This window comes from Rhinolophus hipposideros, assembly GCF_964194185.1.
Source record: "Rhinolophus hipposideros genome assembly, chromosome: 10".
NCBI classification, from domain to species: Eukaryota; Metazoa; Chordata; class Mammalia; order Chiroptera; family Rhinolophidae; genus Rhinolophus; species Rhinolophus hipposideros.
Window position 1 is genome coordinate 11167804 of NC_138056.1, and position 21447 is coordinate 11189250.

At 46.7% G+C, this 21447-nt stretch overlaps 1 protein-coding gene across 4 annotated transcripts; it reads right to left on the reverse strand.

The window, feature by feature from the left end:
- Positions 1–3992: 3992 nt before the first annotated feature.
- Positions 3993–13907, reverse strand: SERPING1 (serpin family G member 1). 4 transcript variants are annotated; one of them, XM_081064618.1, is made up of 8 exons: positions 13808–13907; positions 13263–13340; positions 11281–11818; positions 9772–9906; positions 8135–8338; positions 7824–7963; positions 5567–5786; positions 4121–4634 (listed from the first exon to the last, which is right to left on the reverse strand). In XM_081064618.1, exons 2-8 carry the CDS (start codon positions 13314–13316, stop codon positions 4381–4383), a joined length of 1545 nt encoding a protein of 514 aa, XP_080920744.1. In that variant the 5' UTR covers positions 13317–13340; positions 13808–13907; the 3' UTR covers positions 4121–4380. The 4 variants fall into 4 exon arrangements, with proteins under 4 accessions (XP_080920743.1, XP_080920744.1, XP_080920745.1 ...); XM_081064619.1 differs by having other exon boundaries at positions 4122–4634; positions 11281–11803; XM_081064617.1 differs by lacking the exon at positions 13808–13907 and having other exon boundaries at positions 3993–4634; positions 11281–11803; positions 13263–13470.
- Positions 13908–21447: the final 7540 nt, after the last annotated feature.

The window sequence follows — 21447 nt, forward strand, 5'->3', positions numbered from 1 at the left end:
CAGGACGTTGCAAGTGTCCAAAAGGCTATGCAAGACAAAGTTTCAACAGCGACACCTTGTGGCAGCGAGGACTAACTGCAGCGGACCCTTATACTTAAGGTTCTTTCTCAGAACACCCTCAACCAAACCATGTGAGGAGGAGGACTGTGTCCTTGGGGAGGAGAGGCAGATCACTGGAACTTTTTCTATCCCAGGTTACTACTGCAGGGCAGGGTGGAAGGATGGGGGGGTGTGTGTCTTAGATGTGTGTGTGTGTGTGTGTCTATGAGTGTGTGGCCCTCCTACTTTCTCAAAAGTGACACACGACCGGTGGAAGAGACAGTTAAGTATGCCAGAGAAAGCAGAAAGGAGTAAAATCACATGCAAGCAACTTGAAACTTCACATAATAGATCGTTTCTAACATTATGATACAGACAAAAAAAGCTCGGTAAGGAAAATCTCAAAGCAGCAAGTTGCTGGGGAAAGTTGCTAATACTTCCCTACAAATCTGTAAGACCATTATGGCAGATTGGAAAAGTGATCACAATTATTCATGTTTTTTATATCCATGCCTTTTGCAAAGTGACTTTGCAGGTCTTTTCTTTAAAAGTGGAGACTTTTTCCCCTACTTTTCGAATCGAGGCTGGTCTGGTGACTTGCTTTGGCCAATACAATGAGGCAGAGTGATGTTATATTACCTCCTAGCTTCAGACTCAAGAGGGAAGTGCCTCTTGGGTTCCTCTGCTCACTTTGTTAGACCCATGCCACTTCCATATAAATACGAGTAAGACCAGACTAGCCCCCTGGAAGATGGGAGACCAAATGGAGATGAGAGACCTGACAGCTGATTCATCCCAGCCAAGGCCCATGACCTGTGAAAGCACCCATACAAGCTCAGCAAAGCTAAACCTCATCCGACCTTCTAGCTACCCTCCAGCTGACTGCAGCAGCCACATAACCAAAGTCCCCTGTTATGCAGGGTGTCATGCAGGGTCTCAGCTCCCGCTCCTCACATAAGAACGCAGGACATGGTGAGACCAAAAAAACACACCCATGGAGACATAGACAGGGGAGTCATACCACTATATTCTCGCTGGCGGCTGGGTTGGAGACACAGGAAGCAGGAGCCACACTATCAGCACCTGCCCTTCACTTCTCTTTGCCAACCAACCTCACTTGCTAGCTGCAATCCGCCGTGCTAACTGCAATCGACGCTTGCTAGCTCAGCCACCATCTTCTTGCTAGCCCCCGTTTTTCTGCTAGCATAGCCACAGCAGCTATATTAGTGGCCAATGGCTCACTGGTTACAGCTGATGGCCAACTAGCCACAGCTGATGGCCATCCAATCACAGTTGATGGCCATTTACTACCCGAGTGAGCATCTTCCACGTGAGGCCGAGAGTGTGGAAACTGCACTCCTGGCTCTGTGCCCACACCCCTATAAACCTGAGGCCCACACAGACTCAGTGACTCATGAGCTAGATAAATGTTAATTGTTTTAAACAAACAAACAAACAAACAAAAAGGTGACAGAAACCCACTCATAAGAAAAGCCTCAGAACAGAAAATATTTAAATTCTCTTCACTTCCAGATTTTCTACTCTTCCAGATGAATACGAATCTTCTCTTCGCCCCGCCACCTGGATGTGGTATTTTATTCATTCACTCGATGTTTTTTTTGTTTCTTTTTAGTGTAAGGCACTTTGATAGGCTTGGTGGGGGCACATGGTACAGGGCATAAGAAAACACAGAACTGATTTATAGTCTGGTTTGGGCAGAAAGGAAATAAGCCTGGCCAAATAAGTCACCGAATACATTTAAATCCAGACATGGGATCACTTTACAGCTGTGTGACCTTTGAATAGTTACTTAACCTTTCTGAGTTTTAGCTTCCTTATCTCACAAACAGGAATAATACCTGGCTTACAGCACGGGGTGGGGGTAGGGTCAAAAAAATTGCAAAGTTCTGGGCCCATGGGTCAGATTCGCTTCCCACCTCCTGACTTTGCTGTAATCAGGTCAGGATCTCCTCCAGGAGTGGGGAATCTTCCTTTACTTTCAACCGTTGCTCACAGAAGAATCAGTGTGGGACCAGCCCACATGGGAATTTGCCATCTTCCTATCAGCCTGAGAGATTGTCTTCTGGGTAGGGCATGTAGAGATCACGCTGCCAATCAAGACTGATGTGTAGTGGTGATCTCTTCATGCCCCCAGAGCTACAAGTCACATCAGAGTGACTCTTGTTTGGTTCTCAGCCTGGCTGGGAGACTGAGTTGCAGGGAATGCCTCTGACCTGGCATTCTGAGGTTATGTCCACCTGGGGAGCTAGGTCCTGAAGTAGGAAGCAAGTGGTCATAGATGACTGACAGGGTAGGGGCTACGCTGAAAACTAATAATCAAATCCAGCCTTTTTTCCCCTCTCAGACAGGCCTGACCTCAACCAGAATGTGCATGAACTAGAAAGAGCACACCGGAAGCTTGGGTCAGCTCTCATCTTGCATTTCAGCCTGGAACTTGGCACCCAGCGCAGGCCACAGAGAAGGGGAGCAGCCCAAAAAGCTGAGAGCTACTGCCTGGCTGCAGAACCCAACTAGTCAGTTACCGCATTGCCCCCATGCCTCAGTTTCTCCTTATCACCAGGGTATTCTGTGAGAGATGGATGGGGAAGCCAGATTCTGCAGGCAGCAGATGTCTCTAGAGTGGGGGCAGCAGTGACGTGACCAATATCCTCATGGCTCTGATGGCCTTAAGGAAAACACCCCATAGAAACATCTCAGTTACTAACCATTGTCACCCCAATAAATGTAATTTTAAAAAAAGGAAAAGAAACATCTCGGCTAGGACTAGTTTGATCTAAGTTGAGACCCTATAGAGCAGATACTTGAGAAATGTCTGTGGACTGATGGCCAAATCCTTATGTGTTGTCATGGGAGGGGGGTATGCATACCTCTAGGCTGCTTGTGGCTGCCAACCGGAATATCTGAGTGAGAGCTGGGAGAGGGCAAGGATAACCTGATCTGCAGCCGAAAGGACTAAAGCCAGAAATCAGTCAGCACGTTTGGGTGGCCAACGCTGTACCAAGCAGAGAAGAGAGAGACAGTGGAGGATGGAGACGGGATGGAGACAAAACGATGGGATTAGCAGGGAGAAAGGCAAAATGGGAGGTAGAAGGGCTAAAACCTGAGTCTGAGGATAAACTAGACATGGGAAAACATACATTACAAGGCATCTTCGGAGATGAACAGAGCACGCTGGGTTAAAATTTTGTCTTCCTGTCTCCCTCATCAAGCTGTAGGTTTTGAAGGCAGGCACCAGTTTAAGTGATCCTTAATCCTCTGTGCTTATTGCCACCGACACATGGGCACTGGGATGGTTGAACAAATACAGGCAGGACTTTCAAGATAAGAGGGCAGAGACATAGAAGATAATGACCATGAGCTTAGACATAGTCATGCTTTCAAACCCCCGTTCTGCCGTTTCCTAACTGCATGCCTTTGAGGAACACACTCTCTCCCAGGTGAGAGTTTACCATATAAAGGTGTCGTGAGGATGAATGTCTGCGAAGCTCTTAGCAGACCGCCTGTGCAAGTTCCCAACAATGATAGTTACTGTTATTAGTGTTGTCCCAGACAAGGGAGACAGGGGCTGCATGAATAGCCTCCGATTAATAACTGCTCAGTCACTGTAGTGCCTTTCCGTTCAGCTACAGGTGTGGCCATGCAACTTGCTGGCATTGGCTGCTGGGACACTAGTAAACTTGATGCAAGCAGAGGTGCCGAGATGTGAAAAAGACGGCCTGTTTCTGACTCCTGTCTTGAAACACTGCCAAGGCAGGCGAGCCTGCTGGAAGGATGTAGGAGACGTGGAAGACAGCCAAGGTATCCCAGCTGCGGCCACTGTCGTTTAGCCACCTCCCCACCAACCTGCCAACTGTCACAGACGTGTAAGTGAGCCCCAGGGATATCAGCTCTACCCCGGTTCTGTAAGACCACTCAGTCAACCCACACGCTTAGGTGAAATAAGTGATTGCTGTTTTTTAAGTCACTAAGTTCGAGTGACTTGTTACAAAGCAATAGCTAGCTGACACAGGGGCATGGTAGCCCTTGTCCTTCAAAACTGAAGGACAAATGAGAGAGAAAGTAATGGTCTGCCAAGTTTTATTTGTAGAGTCTAGTCAACTTGAACCAGAGAAAGCTGCAAAAAGTGGTTTGGCGAGTCACAGGGAAGGGAAGCTAGAAGCAGGTCCCTTCACCAGACCGTGCGGGAGCCCTTCAGGTGGAAGACTGAGGACACTTGAGGTGGGTGGTGGTTGGGGACAAGTCCAGGCAGGCAGTCGCAGGGGTAATGGGCGAGCTGAGGCCCGAGGGGTAGGGCTGGCCCTAGCCTGGCCGCTGCAGGTCTCAGGCCCTGGGGTCATACACCCGCCCCATGAAGACAGGGAACCCGTGCTGCCTGTCCCAGAGCAGGAAGAGGAAGGGTTGCTGTACTTCGAAGATCAGCAGACTGCGGGCCACAGAGATAGCCGAGGCTGCCGCCGCCTCCACGCCCCTCTCTGTCAGCTCCAGCACCGTCTGGTGCTGCATTGCAGAAACCTGGAGATTCGAGTCCTCTGTCAGCCGGCACAGGTTGAGGTCGTAAGAGAAATCAAAGAATTCTAGGGCATAACCAGAGAAAAATAAGGCGTCAATGACCAACCAGCCTGGAACCCTCAGCTGCTGGAGACATTTGTCCTGAATTTTCTGGGTCGGTCCCAAGTCCCAATACTCTCTCCTTCCTCCTCCTTGCTTATCAAATATATATATATATATATATATCACGACTTCCGGTCCAGTTTATGGGATCCTCTGCCAGGGGGCCCCTCTTCACTCCAACCACCACCTTCTTTCAAGTGGGGAGAGGCCGGGCTCTCACCCCCACACCTAAACCAGGAAAGTGATGTCACTGCTTGTCAACAATTACCTTGGAATGAGGTACTGTATCGGAAAGAGGTCATTTGTTATCAAATGAGGTCATGTACAAGAGTGTGATGTCATATACCGGAAGCAAGATCATCTCCTAGAAGGTCAAGTTCTTTAACAGAAAATGAAGTGATATATCTGGACGTGAAGTCAAAGATCAGGAAGTGAGGCCAAAGGTTAAGGAATGGAGTCTCTGTTGCCTCTCCTAAACTCAGAAGCCTCCAGACCCTCTTGCCCGGATTGCCTCTTGCATATTCCCTGGAGTGGCTGAGTGTTGTGAAATGTCTCGGGGAGAAGCACCCATGGCCCACCTTAATCACCTGTGCCAGTGTCTATCACAATGAACCACAGTGGAAACAGTCGAGGGAGCTGGAGACCTGGATTGGTGTTCCGGCTCACTGGCTCACTGCTAACGAGCTCCAGGGACTTTGGCTAGGTCATGAGTCATGAGTCACTTCCTCAATGATCTCATGGGATAATAGCACCTGCCCCTCTAACTCACAGGACTGAGGGACAACCTGAGATTACGGATGTGAAAAATACTCTAGACAGTGCTAACTGCCTTTTAGGGACATCTCCTCCTTTCTCCTCTGATGGTCTGGGAGCAAGCCCGGCTGCCAGGGCTCACCTAGCTTCTCCATGACTGCCAGCATGTCCTGCTTGCTCTTCATTTTGATGCGGGGCATCATCAGGAGAGTGGGCTGGGCCTTGGTCATCTCCAGCTTCCTCATGATCGCTTTGAACACAGAGGTGGTGAGAGCCTGCTCCATGTCTTCAAGACGGTGTTTGATGTGCTGGGGCACCAGGATCACCAAGCTCAGGTTGTGGGTGAGCTGCAGCTGCCCCACCTGGAGAATAAGAGGTACACCTCAGTCTTCCTACCCTGTGTGTCCGGCCAAGGCTGACCTTCAGTCCGCTGCCCGTCTGTACTACTTCAGCAAGCAGCAGCCAGACCTAGGCTCCCGGGCTTTGCCATGAAATGGGGATGCCAGCTGGGTGAACCGTGCCGGTCTGACTCTGCTGGTGAGATACAGAGGATGAACACAGTTTCTGCTCACACCCTGACTCTGCTATCGACCAGCTATGTAATACAGGCACGTGACATGATCTTTCCAAGCCCTGTTCCCTTCCTCTCAAGTGTGTTGTGCATAAAGTATATAACGTGTGAAAGGTGTCACCAGAGTTACTGGGTCAGTCCTTTTTAAAGACTTTTGATCTCTTAGTGTGACATTCAAGACTGTGTACAAGCCGATCCCAGCTTACTTTTCCAGTTTGCATTAGAATGACTTTCCCTGACAGCCAGACAAAAGGGTGAGAAGTGCAGGACCCATGTGTCTAATACAGGGGTTCTCAACCCAGGGCGAATTTGCCCACAGTGGACATTTGGCAATGTCTAGAGACATTTTGGTTGTCATAGCTGTGGGTGGGTAGAACAGGGGGCCACAGTGCTACTGGCATCTGGTGGGGAGAAGCCAGGGATGATGCTAAATCCCCCAATGCCCAGTCTAGTACCCCATAACAAAGAATTATCCAACCCCAAATGTCAACTGTGCCAAGGTTGAGAAATCTTAGCTAACAGGATATGAGACTATCATGAAAAGGACATTATGGTAGGCATTGAGATGGCTGAGAAGAATCTAGACGACAGAATTCAACTGGGCGATGAAAAAGACCTCACATTGATACCCTCCCTTCATATACTCTGAGTTAGAGTGATGGACCAAACATGCCATATATATTCACTGTCCTCTGCCTTACACATGTGCTAGTCTGGTTTTGTTCAACAGTTACGAATGGTCAATTCATTGAATAGGGATGGATGAGCAGGTGGAAAAGTGCAGGAATGGTGAAAAGCCACCTCCTCCATGAAGTCTTCCCAGCTTCTCATACTAGCACCCTCCAATGAATTCATTCATTCATTCATTCAGCAAACATATCATGAGCACTTATTACATGTGGCATTGTTCTGAGTGCTGGGGATATTGTATAAACAAGACAGGTAAGGTCTCTGTTCCCAAGGAGAGAGAGTATCTCAGGGAGATAGATAATATTGTAATCAAATAATTGCAAATAACATAATTTCAGATAGTGATAAAAACCATGAATATACTAAAACAGGGTGATGTTACAGGGTGAGAAGGGGGGCTCCTTTAAGGAGGGGGAAGGCCCCTCCACCAAGGTGAGCTCTGAGCAGACCAGGATGAACAGAAGGAACAAGTGAAAATCTGAGGAGAGGGTCTAGGCAGAGGGAAAGCGAAGGACAGCCCCCAAGTGGAAACAAGCCTGGCGTGTTCCCAGACATATCCTTTACTTCTCAGCCTGGAACGAAGTCACGCGTGTGTCTCCCATTGTTTTCTGTCTCATAGGTCTGTGTCTTCCTCTCCTCACGAGGCGAAATATCTGATCACTGGGCATGAGACGATTTACTAACTAGAATCCTCTGGGCTGCATATTCTGTCTTCCCTCCCTCCCTCCCCATCCACTGAAATTACACTGTTCAATTTCTGCTAAGGAACTCAAGCCACGTAACACATGTGCTCATGCATGCTTACCACATGTATACACACACAGATATGCACATGTACACATATGCATGCATGCTGTATATGCATGCATACATTAGACGCACAGCAGAGAAACGACTCACTTTTTGCCATTCAACGCAGCAGAGATGAATGAAGAAACTTTAGAATCCTGCTTTCCAGCCTAAAATATACAATGTCTGCCTCGGCCAAGGCTAAAGAAGGGAGAAAGAGAAAAGACAGGGTGGAAATACAGAGGGAAGGAGTAGAAATGATGAATTAGTAAGGGTGCACCCCAAAGTGATGGGGCCATAGCAGAAGAGAAATCAGGACACTCAAGAGTGGCAAGAGCCAAGAACTTACCTTGGCCTTCAAAGTCGGGTCAGTGAAATGGGCCACCGGATACTTCTTGCTGGTCATCATGGGCACTTTTATCACAGAGGACTTGTGGTAAAAGGGCTCTGTCGTGGTCTTTGTGTAATCGAATGTTGTCTTCCACTTGGCTGGAGGGAAGGGGGGTGGTTACTCTAATGCAGGTGAAGAGAGGATGGAGAGCTGAAATACTTGTTAGCAAGGGGTGGGACAGGTACCATGGGATCCCGTCATGGAACTTGAAGGCAGGAGGGGAGGAAGGACTCAGGAAGGGAAGATGACCTGGTCCAGGGCTCCCTTACCACTCAGGTAGATCGCGTTGAGGAGGACAAACTGGGTGTCAGAGGGTAGGTTATCTAGTATCTGTTTGATCCTGTTGTTGGTCTTCTCTGCCACCCAGGTGTTGATGAGGTCCAAATTGTCATTACTGTCATTTCCCAGGACTCTGGGGCTGCTGCCATACAGGCTCCGAGAGGCGTTCACAAAGGCATCCTTTATGGCCATGTCTGGGGGGGCGGGGGACAGGTGGAGAGAAGGAGGCATGAGTCCCTTGAACACCCTCTCCCCTTCCAAGAGCAGGCTTTGAGAGGAAGCCTGTTTCCTGTCACTCTATGCCCACCCCAATGAACACAGCATGTTGGAGCAGAGGTCCAGCCCACCCCTCATAGCCGTGGCAATGAGGCTCAAAGAAGGCAAATCCTGAACTGGGACAGAAGACATGCCCATCCTAGGCTCTTGCTGCTGCTGCTTGCCATGTGACCACAGCTCAGCTAGATAACTCTGAGAGCTGAACTTCCGTTTGCCTGTATATTCCCTCTTTTCTTCCCTTCATTAAAGAGGGAACAGAGTCCGCTTCCTGGCCTCAGCAGAAGTTTGTAACCAGACTTCCTGGCTTTTGCTCTCCAAAGCCCAGGTCCACTAAAGACAATAGTGTTCAAAAGAGAAACTTTTCCTGGACTAAATAACTAACATTGAATGCAGCTGTATTTTCCACCAACCTAGCAAGACAGAGGATAAAGTTGACTTATAGCAAATAAGTAAATGCCAATGTTAATCAAATACATCTGAGCCATATTTTCCTAACTCTAAAAAGAGGGGTTTTTTTTTTTAAGACAATGGGGTGATAGGTGAATTTTCTTTTTCTTTGCTTTTCTGTATTTTCTCAGTGTCTACAATGAAAGAGTATTGCTTTCCTAAGTTAAAAAAATAATAGTAAAAAAATGTTTCCCCTTATTTAAACAGAGGGTCAGACTAGATCTGTTAGGTTTCAAACCTTATTAAGCAGCAGAACTATGTTTTCAAATGAAGTCATGTCTGAAGCCCGTAATATAAAAGGGCTCTGGTTGAGGCTGGGCAGGAGCTCAGAGCCCAACTGGCTCCATCTCCCTCTCACAGGAAGTAGTGCCCCCTCCCCCGCTCCGCCTCCCTAATCCTCCACTCCCACCACGCATGACTCCTGAAGCAGCTTAGCTTCAGAACCCTAGGGCTCTGGGGAACAAAATCTGAAAGTAACTGCATTAGATCATTTGGGAAATGTATTGCTCTTATTACCTACTTAATAATCTAACACATGTAAATGACAACAAATTGATACAATACCAAAAAAAGTACAAAGACTCGGAGCCCCAAGACTTCCCCAACCCAGATTAGCAAAACAGAACTTTTTGTTTATAGCTCTCTAGCCTGAACTCAATCTATTCATGAACTCCTACTCTAAACAGAGTTGATGAATGCAAATGACTTGCCCAACATCTCACCTGGGGAACTACCCAGCTCCCGGAGCCACTTGATATGTCTGCTGAGGCCCTTACCTGCTCTGCAGTCCATCCAAGATGTATTAGCCTTAACTCCCTCTGTCCTCTTTCCCTAGTGCTGGGTCCCCTCAGAATCCCCTCAGAACCCCCTGCTCAGCAGCTGTGACCCCTCCCTGGGCACTCACCTGGACTGTGGAAGATCTGAGAGACTGAGGTAAAGCCTTTGGAAGTGAAGGCCTTCAGGGCCTCATGGACACAGGTAAAGTCCTTGGGGTAGGAGAGGACGGTCTCCAGGTTTTCCTTGGTGCTGTTCCCAGCCCCTACAACAAAGGGTAGAGATGAGGGGCAACTGCAGGAGGCCTGGGAGACCCACCACTCAGGACCAGTTTTGAGGGACCAGGCTGGAATGGGGGGTTGTTGCCTGCTCTGGAGGGAAACCACATTATCACCACAGATGGAAACATGGTGTTGGAAAACAATGATTTTTATTCCACTCATCATTCAAAGCCTGGTCCAATCACTGTTTCACATTAACTATTATTTAGTTGGTTTGGGTTTACACAGGTTTACCCTGTAGGCAGGGACGCTAGGTCACTATTCAGAGGAGGCACCAGAGAATCATAAAAGACGATGGCTGCTCAATACCCTTTCAGGTATTCATTATTAAATATTTATTGTACACATCTTCTGTACAGTAATAGATAAAACTGATTGAGCACTTACTTGGTTCCAGGCATTAAAGTGTTTCCCCCGTATGATGTCATTGAATCATAATAACCCTTTTACATAAGGATAATTACTATCCCCATTGTGCAGATGAGGAAACTGAGGTTTTAAGGGATTAAGTGATCGACTCAGTTTAAGACCACAGAGTTAATAAGTGGAGGATTGAAACAGGATTCAAGCCGCATCTTTTGGGCAATACAGAAATTAACCCAAGCCCATCAACTGAAATGTGCCTCCTAGGGGACATTTGGCAATGCCTAAAGACACTTTGGTTGTCATGAATGGAGCGGGGTGGAGGGTTGCTAGCAGCATCTAGTGGGTAGAGGATAAGGATGTTAGGATTCTGGGACTCCAGAAGAAGGGTTCTTATGCTCATTGTATTATTGTCTCTAGTAGCCTGCCTGGAATTTCCCCCTTGGAGTGACTGTCTCCAGGGCTTGTAGCAATTTGTGCCATTCCTAGGGTAATTACCCCTGAGGACTTGACACTGATCCCTCAGGAAGGCACAGGGATTAACATTTTTTTGACCTCCCACCAAGCCAGGCAATGGGCTGGCTTTCTGCTTAACTTTCAGAGGTAAATACAACCATCTCCATTTTTACACATGAGGATTCAGGCTCAAAAAGGTTAAGTGATCTACCCAAGGTCACACAGCCAGGAAGCAGCATTGTCACAATTCTACTCTATATCTATCACTTTCAGTTTCATCTCCCTTATTGCCTTACCTTGAACAATGGGTGGCAGCTGGGACCTTGTTTTATATGTTCTCGTATAGTCTATAGGGTTTTATAAGCAATAGTGTCTATTAAATCATTGTTAAATGAAATAAATGAATGTTCAAGAATAAAAAGGTTACTCCTCCCCCCAAATGTAGCCCATTTTTACAGCTTCCTTACAGAGGCATAGCTTTGTGAGTATTTGGGTTGGGGAGAACATACAGCCTGGAGAGAACTCAGTCAGGTTCTTACCAAGCAGGACCTGAGTGAGCAGGCTAGCGATGCTGAAAGGGGAAAAAGCCATGTTGGTCTCAGCTTTCTTCACTGATGAGAAGGCGTGGTAGAGCTTCACGGAGAAATCCATCAAAGCCTCCCTCAATATGGTTTCTGCTGAATGACTCTCCAAGTCAGGGCAGGAAATGATAGGCCCCGGGCAGAGGGGCCCAGGAGTGGGCTGGGTAGTTGGTTGAATGGGTTCAGTGGTGGACTGGATGCAGGACTGGGAGGTGGGTGGCAAAGTGGTATTGGCTGTTAGGATGGTTGAGTTGGTCGTCGGCACGGTGGGAGAGTCCACGGTGTGTTGAGTGGGTAGATTCTTCAGTTTCATCTCCACAGTGTGTTGAGTGGGTATATTCTTGGGGCTCTCCACGCTGTGCTGAATGGGTACATTCCTGGGGTTCCCTTCCTCTGAGGTGTTTCCGTTGCTTTCCCCTGGCAGGCTCTCTGCATCCATGGGGCTGTTGCTGGTACCATTCAGATTTGAGGAGGCTCTAGCCTGTGGTTCAAGAAACTGAGTTCCATTTTTCTTTGAGGCACAGTCCCCTCAAACACTCAAAGCAAGAAGAGAAGGTGGGATGTGGACAATATCCTGTACCTGAAAATAATTCCTGAAAAAGCCTGGAGGGTAAAAGGCGTGTCCTAAAGCCACCACTACTGATTCCTTCAGAGAGAGGGCAAGGCAAGAGCAGGGTGGGAGTGGGGGCAGGGATATTCTCTTCGGAAGATGAGGACTACGCAGGAAGTCTGTTATTGCTGAGCAATTACTGCCATATGGAAAGTTGTTTCCCCAACTTTGGAGCTGAGTGTCAACAGCCATTTATCTATGTTCTTGCAATTTTTAAAAAATATTTGCCCGTCTTGGCTTACCTACCTGGCCAGTATAGTTATTTGAGCTTGTGGCCTTTGCTTTAGAACAATGATTTTTCATATTGTAGGTTGCAACCCATTAGTGGGTATTGAAAACAACAGTCATTCCAAAAGGAAGGAAGGAAGGAGGGAAAAGGGGAAGAAGAAATAGTATAGACGAATGGCTCTCAGAGACAATTTTGACCCCCAGAGGACAAGTGGCAATATCTGGAGGCATTTTGGGTTGTCATAAGGGAGGGAAAGGGATGGGGGGAGGGCGGAGATGCTACCAGAATCTAGTGGATAGAGGCCAGGGACACTGCAACACGTCCTAAGATGCAGACAGTGCATCATAAAGAGGAATTCTCCAGCCCCAAATGTCCACAGCTCCAGGCTGAGAAATCATGTATTATTCCATTTCACAGCAAAGAAACCCATACTGAGGTATATTAAGTAACCAGCCCAGGGTCTCACAGAAGCGGGAGGAAGAAGTAGGAGTCAAACTTTGGTCTGATTCTGGGTCCCGGCTCATCACTACATGACCTGCTGAATCTCAAAGGGCACTGCGGTGCCACCTTCCACACACATGAACACACAGGCCAAAGTACGCAAGCATCCAAGCTCCTTGGCTCAGCCCTGACCGCTGGCCTCCCAGACCACCGGGACCTCTCATTGCCATTAACCCCCACTCAGGCCCAGGTGTGTCTGCTGCCACTCCTCCTCGGCTTTTCACAGGCTCCAGCCTTGGGAGAGCCTGTGTCTCAGCAGCCAACATCCTACCTCGCAGCTCAGCGGCCACAACAACCCCTTGCTTTTATATCACAAAATGCGGTCCATCTCCTTGCCCTCTTTGGTCCTTCTCCTTTATTCTCCACTTTACACATCAGGGCAGGTAGTCTCGGAGAAATGACTTGCTAAAGCCACCACGGCTGGTGCGTAGCGGGCTAGGATTCGAACCTGCTTCCATCTGAGTCCCTACGCCACCCCCCACCCCTGCTCTTTCCACGCTCTCTACGAATGCTGCTTGCTCATAACTCTTCTCATGCTCCGGAGCCTAAAGGGTTAACCCTCAGCCCCCCCACCCCCCACCCCACGAAGGGGCCACTCACTCCGGCCAGCAGCAGCAGCAGCAGGAGGGTCAGCGGGGTCAGCCTGGAGGCCATCTGGGCGGCGACGTCAGCCCGGACCTGCGGAGCAAGCCTGCGTCGAAGCCAGCTCTGGGGCTCAGCGGGCCCCCATCCGGGGCCCGCCCCCATTCCATTCCAGGCCCTAGACCCTCTCAGCGAATGCCGTCCTCCTCCCTCTCCCGGCCACCTCCTCCCTAGCTCCTCCCTCTGTTTTGTTTTCTCCAAACCGCTTCCCTTTCCCGGCACCCGCTGGCCCTGCCTTTCCCCCCAGGCCCGGTCTCCGTCCATCTGTTCCATCCTGGGGTTCCTGCTTTAGCCAAACAATGAGGCCAGAGGCTGGGGAGAAGAGGTGGTCCAGAGGGGGTTGGGCACGACTACCTTGGAGGGGAGAGGGGACAGGAGAGGGGAGGGGGGGCAGAAGTCTCAAGTGGAAGCAAGCCCATAGAGACTGCAGAGATAAAGGGGGCGGGAAACTGGGGGAGGGAAAGAGAGAGTTGAGGAGACCCCCCCCCCCCCAAGAACCAAACCTGTTCCCAACTCCTGGTCACTGGGCAGCTTCAGTGCAGACTGAGTGGATAGTCCCACGGGGTCAGGGAGGGTGGGGTGTGTGTGTAGCTAGGCGAGGGGGGGGGGTTGTTGGTCTTCGCTATTGGCTGGCCTAGGACACTGCCCAGTTACAAATTAAGGATGATTGATCTCTGGTGTGAGTTCCCGTAAATCACGATGGGTCGGATCCCTTAGGGGGGCTTTGGGGATTGGGCCTAGGATTTAGCCCAGAGTCGGGAGGGTGGGAAGCTTGGGTGAAACTCAGCTTTACACAATGAAACTTATCCCCGGTCTTCATGGGCCGTGATATAAAACAGCACAGGCACAAAGTGTGCTCCACAGTATACAAGCAGCCAGCTTTTCGGGATTTGCTCATCTCTGATGCTTTTCCAAGTAACCCTTTGGAAATAGGCCCCATTGTGCCCATTTGATACTTAAGAAACCAAGCCTTGGAGCATTTCGTGTCAGGTTCATGATCATCCTCACTTGGAGATAAGCCTGGCTGGACCTAAATCTCCTGAGGCCCTAACCTGGTCCCTGCTCTCCCTTGTGTGCTCTGTGGGTGTGCTGCTTCTCCTCTGGGCCACCTGGCATCATGGTTTTCCCCCTGTAATATACATGACCCCCAGACACCCAGCCCAGCAAGCATTAGCCTTAAGTAACAAACAAAACAAAACAAAAATCCAGAAAGCTGGTGTGTGTGTGTTGGAGGGAGCACTAGCAGTGGTCTGGAAAGCAACACACCTGGCTGTGAGACCTGGCCTCCTGTGTGACCCTGGCAAGTTCCTTTTCCTCTCGGCACCTGTCCTCTCAGGGTTGCCAGATAAAATATAGGAAACCCAATGAAATTTGAATTTTAGATAAATAAAAAATAATTTTTTGAAGTATGTTCCATGCAATATTGGGACATACACACAAAAAACATTTTTTGGTCATTTATCTGAAATTCAAATGTAACTGGGCATTCAGTATCTGCTTTACTAAATCTATCAATCATAACTCCCTTTGAAAAACAAGACAGTCTCTGATGACCTAACACAGCCGTAATATTTGTGATCTTCTCACTGCTGGGCCTGTCCTGTTTGGGACATTCAGGAAAGGTGGCGGCTAGCACTGCTACTCTAAGATACTGACAAAGGACAGAAGTGAGAGAGGATGTTTCTATGTCTCCTTGGGGGTCTTTGGAAGAGACCCATAACGACTCTACATCTGCTTTGTGGGTGCTTCATTCCCTGTGGCCACTTGGGAACCTCCTAACCTGTGGGGAAGTTTCTTCACACCAGCGCCGTGTGAGGAATAGAGGGACAAAATAAAATGGAGTCACTACAGTCAAGCTGCTAAGTGACTAAAATCAAGTCGGATGAGGTCCAAGGAAATGATTCTATTCTTGTTTTAACCAGTCTGGGAACTTAAAGTTTTGAACTTGCCGGTCCTGTATCAATGCCTGGATATACATCAAACCTCCAGATAACCTTCTGATTATCCCCCAAAGGACTCACGTGTCCAGACCACCTGGCATCCATCATCCATACTGACATCTGACTGATAACTGTCCTGGACCAATCAGAGGGCTAAGAATGCAGGTCTGGAGGTAGCCAGTTAGCTCAGTTGGTTAGAGCTCAGTGCTCTTAACAACAAGGTTGCCGGTTGGATCCCCACGTGGCAGAGCTGCGCCCTCTGCAACTAATTGAAACAACTACTTGACTTGGAGCTGATGGGTCCTGGAAAAAGGCACTTAAATACATAAGTTTTTTTTTTTTTTTTTTTTTTTTAAAAAGCAGGACTGATTATTCTCAAGAAGGCACGTTTTACTATAAGAACTCAACTTTTCTTTTTCCATCAGAATACTTCTGGGTTTTTGCCTAGCTGTGAGCCCAGAGTGCAAACTCTAAGATCCTTAAATAACTCTTTATCGATTATTTCTAGCCAGAGCTTCCAGACTCTTTTTGGGTTCATTTGACTCATGGTTGGAGAAGCTGCAGACACAATACCACTTCTCTATCTCCAGGGCCCAAGCTGAGGGAGCCTCCAAGGCACATTGAGCTTGTGGGTTCCGGAAAATGGGTCAGCCAAAGAAAAAGAAGGTGGTGGAAAACAACCTCACTTATCCTCTTATTAATTCTCATGGTGCTAACATGAGTCCCATCTTGAATGAATTTTTTTTTTTAAATGAGATTAACTGATTCACTCACCCAACACAGCTAGTAAGTGACAGAGCCAGGATATGGACCAAGTCTGTTTGACCCTGCAATCCTGTATTTACCTCTATAAATTACTGGCATATGCCAAGGGCTAGCCTAAAGCAGGCAGCAGAGTGACCATCCTGTGCCCAGCTGCAGGAGTCTGACGCTCTATGGACCAAAATCTCAAGGTGGACAAGGCCCAATTGGGAGGTTTTTCCAGCCTGTGGTTCTACCTCCACCAGCCATCTTTGCTCTCTGGCCAATGCCATCTCTGATGTCTCGATATTTAGAAGGTTCTCTGCTTTGTGCAGACTCTCCTGCCTGAAGAAGCTGGAGCTGAAGCTGAGGCTCTCCCTGCCTGAGACACTAGCACTTTTCTGCTGGCGGTTAACTTAATTGAAGTGTGCCAAGAATTTCTCCCTAGTGTGGGTGTTCAGATAGTCAATCAGCTTCGGGTTGTGAGTTTAGTCCTTCCCCCCACCCCTGGGGACAGGTCTAGGGTTTCTGTGCCACCTCATTCCCTCTGGTGGATGAGGGGGGATGATGAGCCCACAGGGACCTCTTCCCCTATGTTGTCTGTGCACATGGCTTCTCCCCTCTGTGAGTTTCCTGGTGTTGGACAAGGTTCAAGTTCTCACTAAAGCTCTTTCCTGTCCTCAGAGCATTTTATCAGGTTTTTCTCCCACGTGTGTCCTCAGATACTGAAAGATATGAGTGACTGTGGGTCATTCTGTATACCTACAGTTTCTCCTCTGAAGAAAAATTATACAAAACTTGGAAATCAGGCAAAAGAATCAGGGGCAACTGGTTTTCAGAACACAGAGCATCATTCAAGTGCTAATGTTCTCAGTTCCCCCACAGACAGGACTCTGGTACCACCCTGGATGCAGAGAGAAGTTGATTAGTTACAAAGAATGCCTTGGGCATGTGGGGACTAAAAAAAATAACAGTTCTCCTCCCACCTTCTAAGTTCTTCTAGCTGGGCTAATAATCAAATGAACAGAGACAGATTAACAGGAGAAAATCAAATATTTAATACATGTGCATGGGGAATTCACATAGGCATGAAAAGTCCAAAGGCACTGAGGCAACATTGGGTATATATGACATTTTTGGACAAAGGAGAAAAGTGGGGGATGGGGTATTAGATTTCAGAAGTGAGAATGGGTGGTTTACAGGTAGTTTAGGATAAGCGGGACATACATGGCAGGCAAATTCTTCTGGGCAACTCAGAAACAATAGGACACAGTGGGTATCTAGTTAACAGGCATGGAGTCTTCCTGATTAATGCTGGGGTAAATTTTCTTGAGGTGATTAGGCAAGGCTCCCTTCCTAAGGCAGGTTTTTCCTATCTGGATCTTTTGGGCAGGAAAGACAGAGAAGGTCAAAGGTTCTTTCTGAGTCTTTTGTTTCTTAATAAATAGCTTAAAATCAATATCCCAAAAAGCAGCTTCAGGGTGGAAAAGTTTTGGTTCTGTTCCGGCATTAGGGCCCAATCCTCTTTTTAGTACCCTGGCTGAGAAATACCATTCTAGAGGAATAATGTTTTTTTACTTCTTACTTACTATGGATCAGGGCCCAGAGTCGATAATGTCAGATGTTGGCCTGGCAAAACAGGTAAGATAAAAATATTTTTTGTCTGGTAGAGATGAGAGTGAAATGGAAACATTTGGAAGAGACCATAATGATAACCACAAATTTATGGTCTTATTGGGCAGTAGCCAATTTAGTAGCTAATTTAGCTTTGTTATTCTAGCATTCTTTATTCCCTGAGTACACACACACACACACACACACACACACACACACACACACACACCAGTTTCTTGCATCGTTTTTTGAACCAGCTTTGCCATCCTGATGTTTGTCTCAATGTTCTCAGTGTATTTGTGTGAGAATGTTTCTGCCATTCTGAGAACTGTGGTTTGGCTTTCCCTTTTGTGGGGTTATGAGTGCTTTGTAAGTAAAGATGCACTAAACCTTGTCTCCTATTTCCAACAAACATAGTCCTCTCTGGGGGAAGGCACAGGTTTGGAAGCCAGGAGTGAAGAAGCTGTGGGGGTTCTTGCACCCCTGACATCTTCACTCATTGCTTTTCTCACCCGCCTGTCTCACACGGGCTCTTTCCTGCTCAACTTTCCAGGGACCTAGCCTTCCTGGGAACCCACTAGAAAATCTACATTCACAGGACCTTTCTGCTAAAGACCCTCTTCTCAGATATTAGCACTCCCATGTCCATTACAGCACTATTCACAGTAGCTAAGATGTGGAAACAACCTAAATGTCCATCAACAGATGGATGGGTAAAAAGAATGTGATACGTATATACAATGGAGTACTATTCAGCCTTAAGAAAGAAGGAAATTCTGCAATATGAGACAACATATTGGACCTTGAGGACATTACGCTAAATTCAATAAGTCAGACACAGAAAGACAAATGCTATGTGATTCCACTCATACGAGATACCTAAAATAGTCAAATTCATAAAATCAAAGATTGGAATGGTGGTTACCAGAGGCTGTGGGGGAGGGGAGTTCTGGGGCGTTATTAATCAACAGGCATACAGTTTTAGTTAAATAAGATGAACAAATTCTAGAGATCTGCTGTACAATATTGTACCTATAGTCCACAATAATGTACAATTAAAATTTGTCAAGAGGATAAATCTCATGTTGTGTTCTTATCAAAATAAAATAAAACTGTCCCTCTTCTTTTCATCTTCCCTCAGTCTTCCAGTAGGAGGTGGGTGGCAATGAGAGACAAAGACAGGAATTAGATTGAAATAATTTTTCAGACACAAACACCCTGAAACCCACACTCACAGCCTATTTGAAGACCCTGGGAGGCCAAGGAATACCACACTCTTCTGGGTAGATGAGAAACATGCAATGACTCCTTATGAGTGTTCTAAATGGGCTAATTTTATTTAAGGAACTTTCATATTATTCTGTCAGCGTTATCACTACAATGTCACATACGTGTTTTGTAACAATTTTCAGACAACCCAGACATTTATGAAATGAAAAGTTATTCCAAATAGAACTACTTGTAATAGTTGCAAGTGTATTCTTCCAAACTCTCTTCTCCATTTATAAAATTGTATATGCTTCTCCGATACACAGAATTATTACTCTTCCACAATTTCTTTTCTTACTTGAGTATCACAGGCATTGTCCCGTGTCATTACAGGCAGCTCCATCTCATTCTTCCTAATAGCTGCATAGTATTCCATTGTATGGCTGTATCACAAAGTATTTCTTTGATCTCACAGCGAGAGATATTTAGGTTGATTTCCAAGCCCCCTAACTCCATGCAGGTTCCAGAAAGCTCCCTTTTGCCTGCCCAAGTCTATATTTGTCACTCAGCAACTTACCTGGGTTCTCTGCCACATTTCTGTCTCCGACCTTTGACTCCAGCTCTCTGTTGCCACCTCTTTGGATAGAAAACCCAGGTTTGGACTATTTACTCAGCTGTGAATGTGGTCCCCTTCAGATTGTGATTTCTTGTTTTGAATCTTGTTTTGAGATCATCTATCTGTCTATCTATCTATCTATCTATCTATCTATCTATCTATCTATCTATCTATCTTGAAAAAGAAAGAGAGAAAAACAAAGGTCAGTTTTTGTTCTCGTCAAGCCACCTAATTATAGATGGCATTATTCAAAGTCCACTGATTTATATGTATATATGTATGTACACACGTACACACACACATACACACACACACACACACACACACACACCCTGTTGGTTCTGCTTTGCTGGGTATCCCTAACACAGCCCTAAACTGAATGCTCAGTACTATGTGCTGCCTTGACAACCAGTGAAACAGAAGGGCCTTGAATGACCTCACTGCAAGTCCCTCCCCACTTTGCTCCCTTGGATAATGTCCCCAGCCAAACAACACTCCTTATCTAGAGGACCAGGCAGAGCTCCTGCTTACCTCTGCTCAGTGGGTTTTGGTTCCCTGCCAGCCTGCAGAATTATTCAAACAAGCCCATCACATGCATCCTCCCATGGGAGCCAGGGGGCACTAGAAAGCCTGCATCCCACAGCCCTGGTTGCTCACTCTGTTCCTGAGCGCAAACTCCATGTGGCCCTGCGTGACATGTGATGTCCTCCTCCCTCAGGAGGTGAGTTTGTGTGACTAATACGCTGCTGTTGATCTCATCTGTCTAGTGGCAGGTGTAGTACATTCAGACATCCTCCTAACTCCAGGAAAGGAATCCCTCCCTCACCCATGGAATGAATAAGAGGTCTTTAAAATGAAAAGTTGCTATTCCATCCAATTCTCCCAACACCTGGTATTGCCATAATTTAAACTTTAGCCAATCTATTGATATCTCACTATGGTCTTAATTTTTATTTCCTTTTTTGTCTTAAATTTTTATTTCCTTGATTACTAATGAGATTGAGCACTTTCTCATGCTCATTGTCCATTTGGAGTTTTTCTTTGGTGAAATACCTTGTGGCAGAAACCGATTAGCTGTGTTCATCAAAGTGGTTTCCTTTTTCTCCTGACCATACAGTGAGACTGCATTTCCCATCTTCCCTTGTAGTTATGTAAGTATGTGGCTGGGATCTAGCTAATGGAGTGTGGGCCTTTTCAACACCAGACCTTGAAAATACTCCCACACATAGAAACTCTCTTTTCTCCTCCATCTCCTCGCTGGATGAGGATGTCCAGGATGCCTTTGGAGGCCACATGTTGAAGACAGGTGAGTGTCTGTCAGCCTGGGTGCCTGAGTGACATTGTGGAGCAGAGCCTCTTCTGATGGGAAACATCAATTTTGGATTTTACCTGAGCAAGAAATAAACTCTTACAACTTCCATTGTATGTGGCACTGATATTTGGGAGTTGTTTGCTATAGCTTTAGTCTACCTTAGCTGATATTTCTCCATTGGGACTTTTCTTTTGATTTAGAATTCTTTTTGGTTACAAGTCTTTTATCAGTTATATATGTTGCAAATATATTCTATCCTGTGGTTTGCCTTTTCATTCTATTCTAAATGCTTTCTTTTGAAAAACAAAAATTCTTCATTGCAATATAGTCAAATTTATCACTCTTTTCCTTTATGATTGGTATAATTTTGCATTTGTTCATAAAGCATTTCCATCTGTGGTTAAGAATGTATTCTCTCGTTTTGTCACCTAAACTTATTTTGGGGGAAGGGCTTTCCTAGTTAGGTTCACAATCCACCTGGAACTGATTTTTTTGTATGGGTGAAGTAGGGGGTACAACTTCTTTTTTTGTTTGTTTGTTTCTGTGTGGATGTCAAATTGTGACAGCATCATTTATAAGTTTTGATATCTGGTACACCAAATCCCTCCACTTTTTTCTTCTTCAAGAGTATTTTGGTCTTTTTGATCCCTGCATTTCTATATGTATTTTAGAATCAGTTTGTCAGGTTCCACAAAATAAAACAAACCAAAA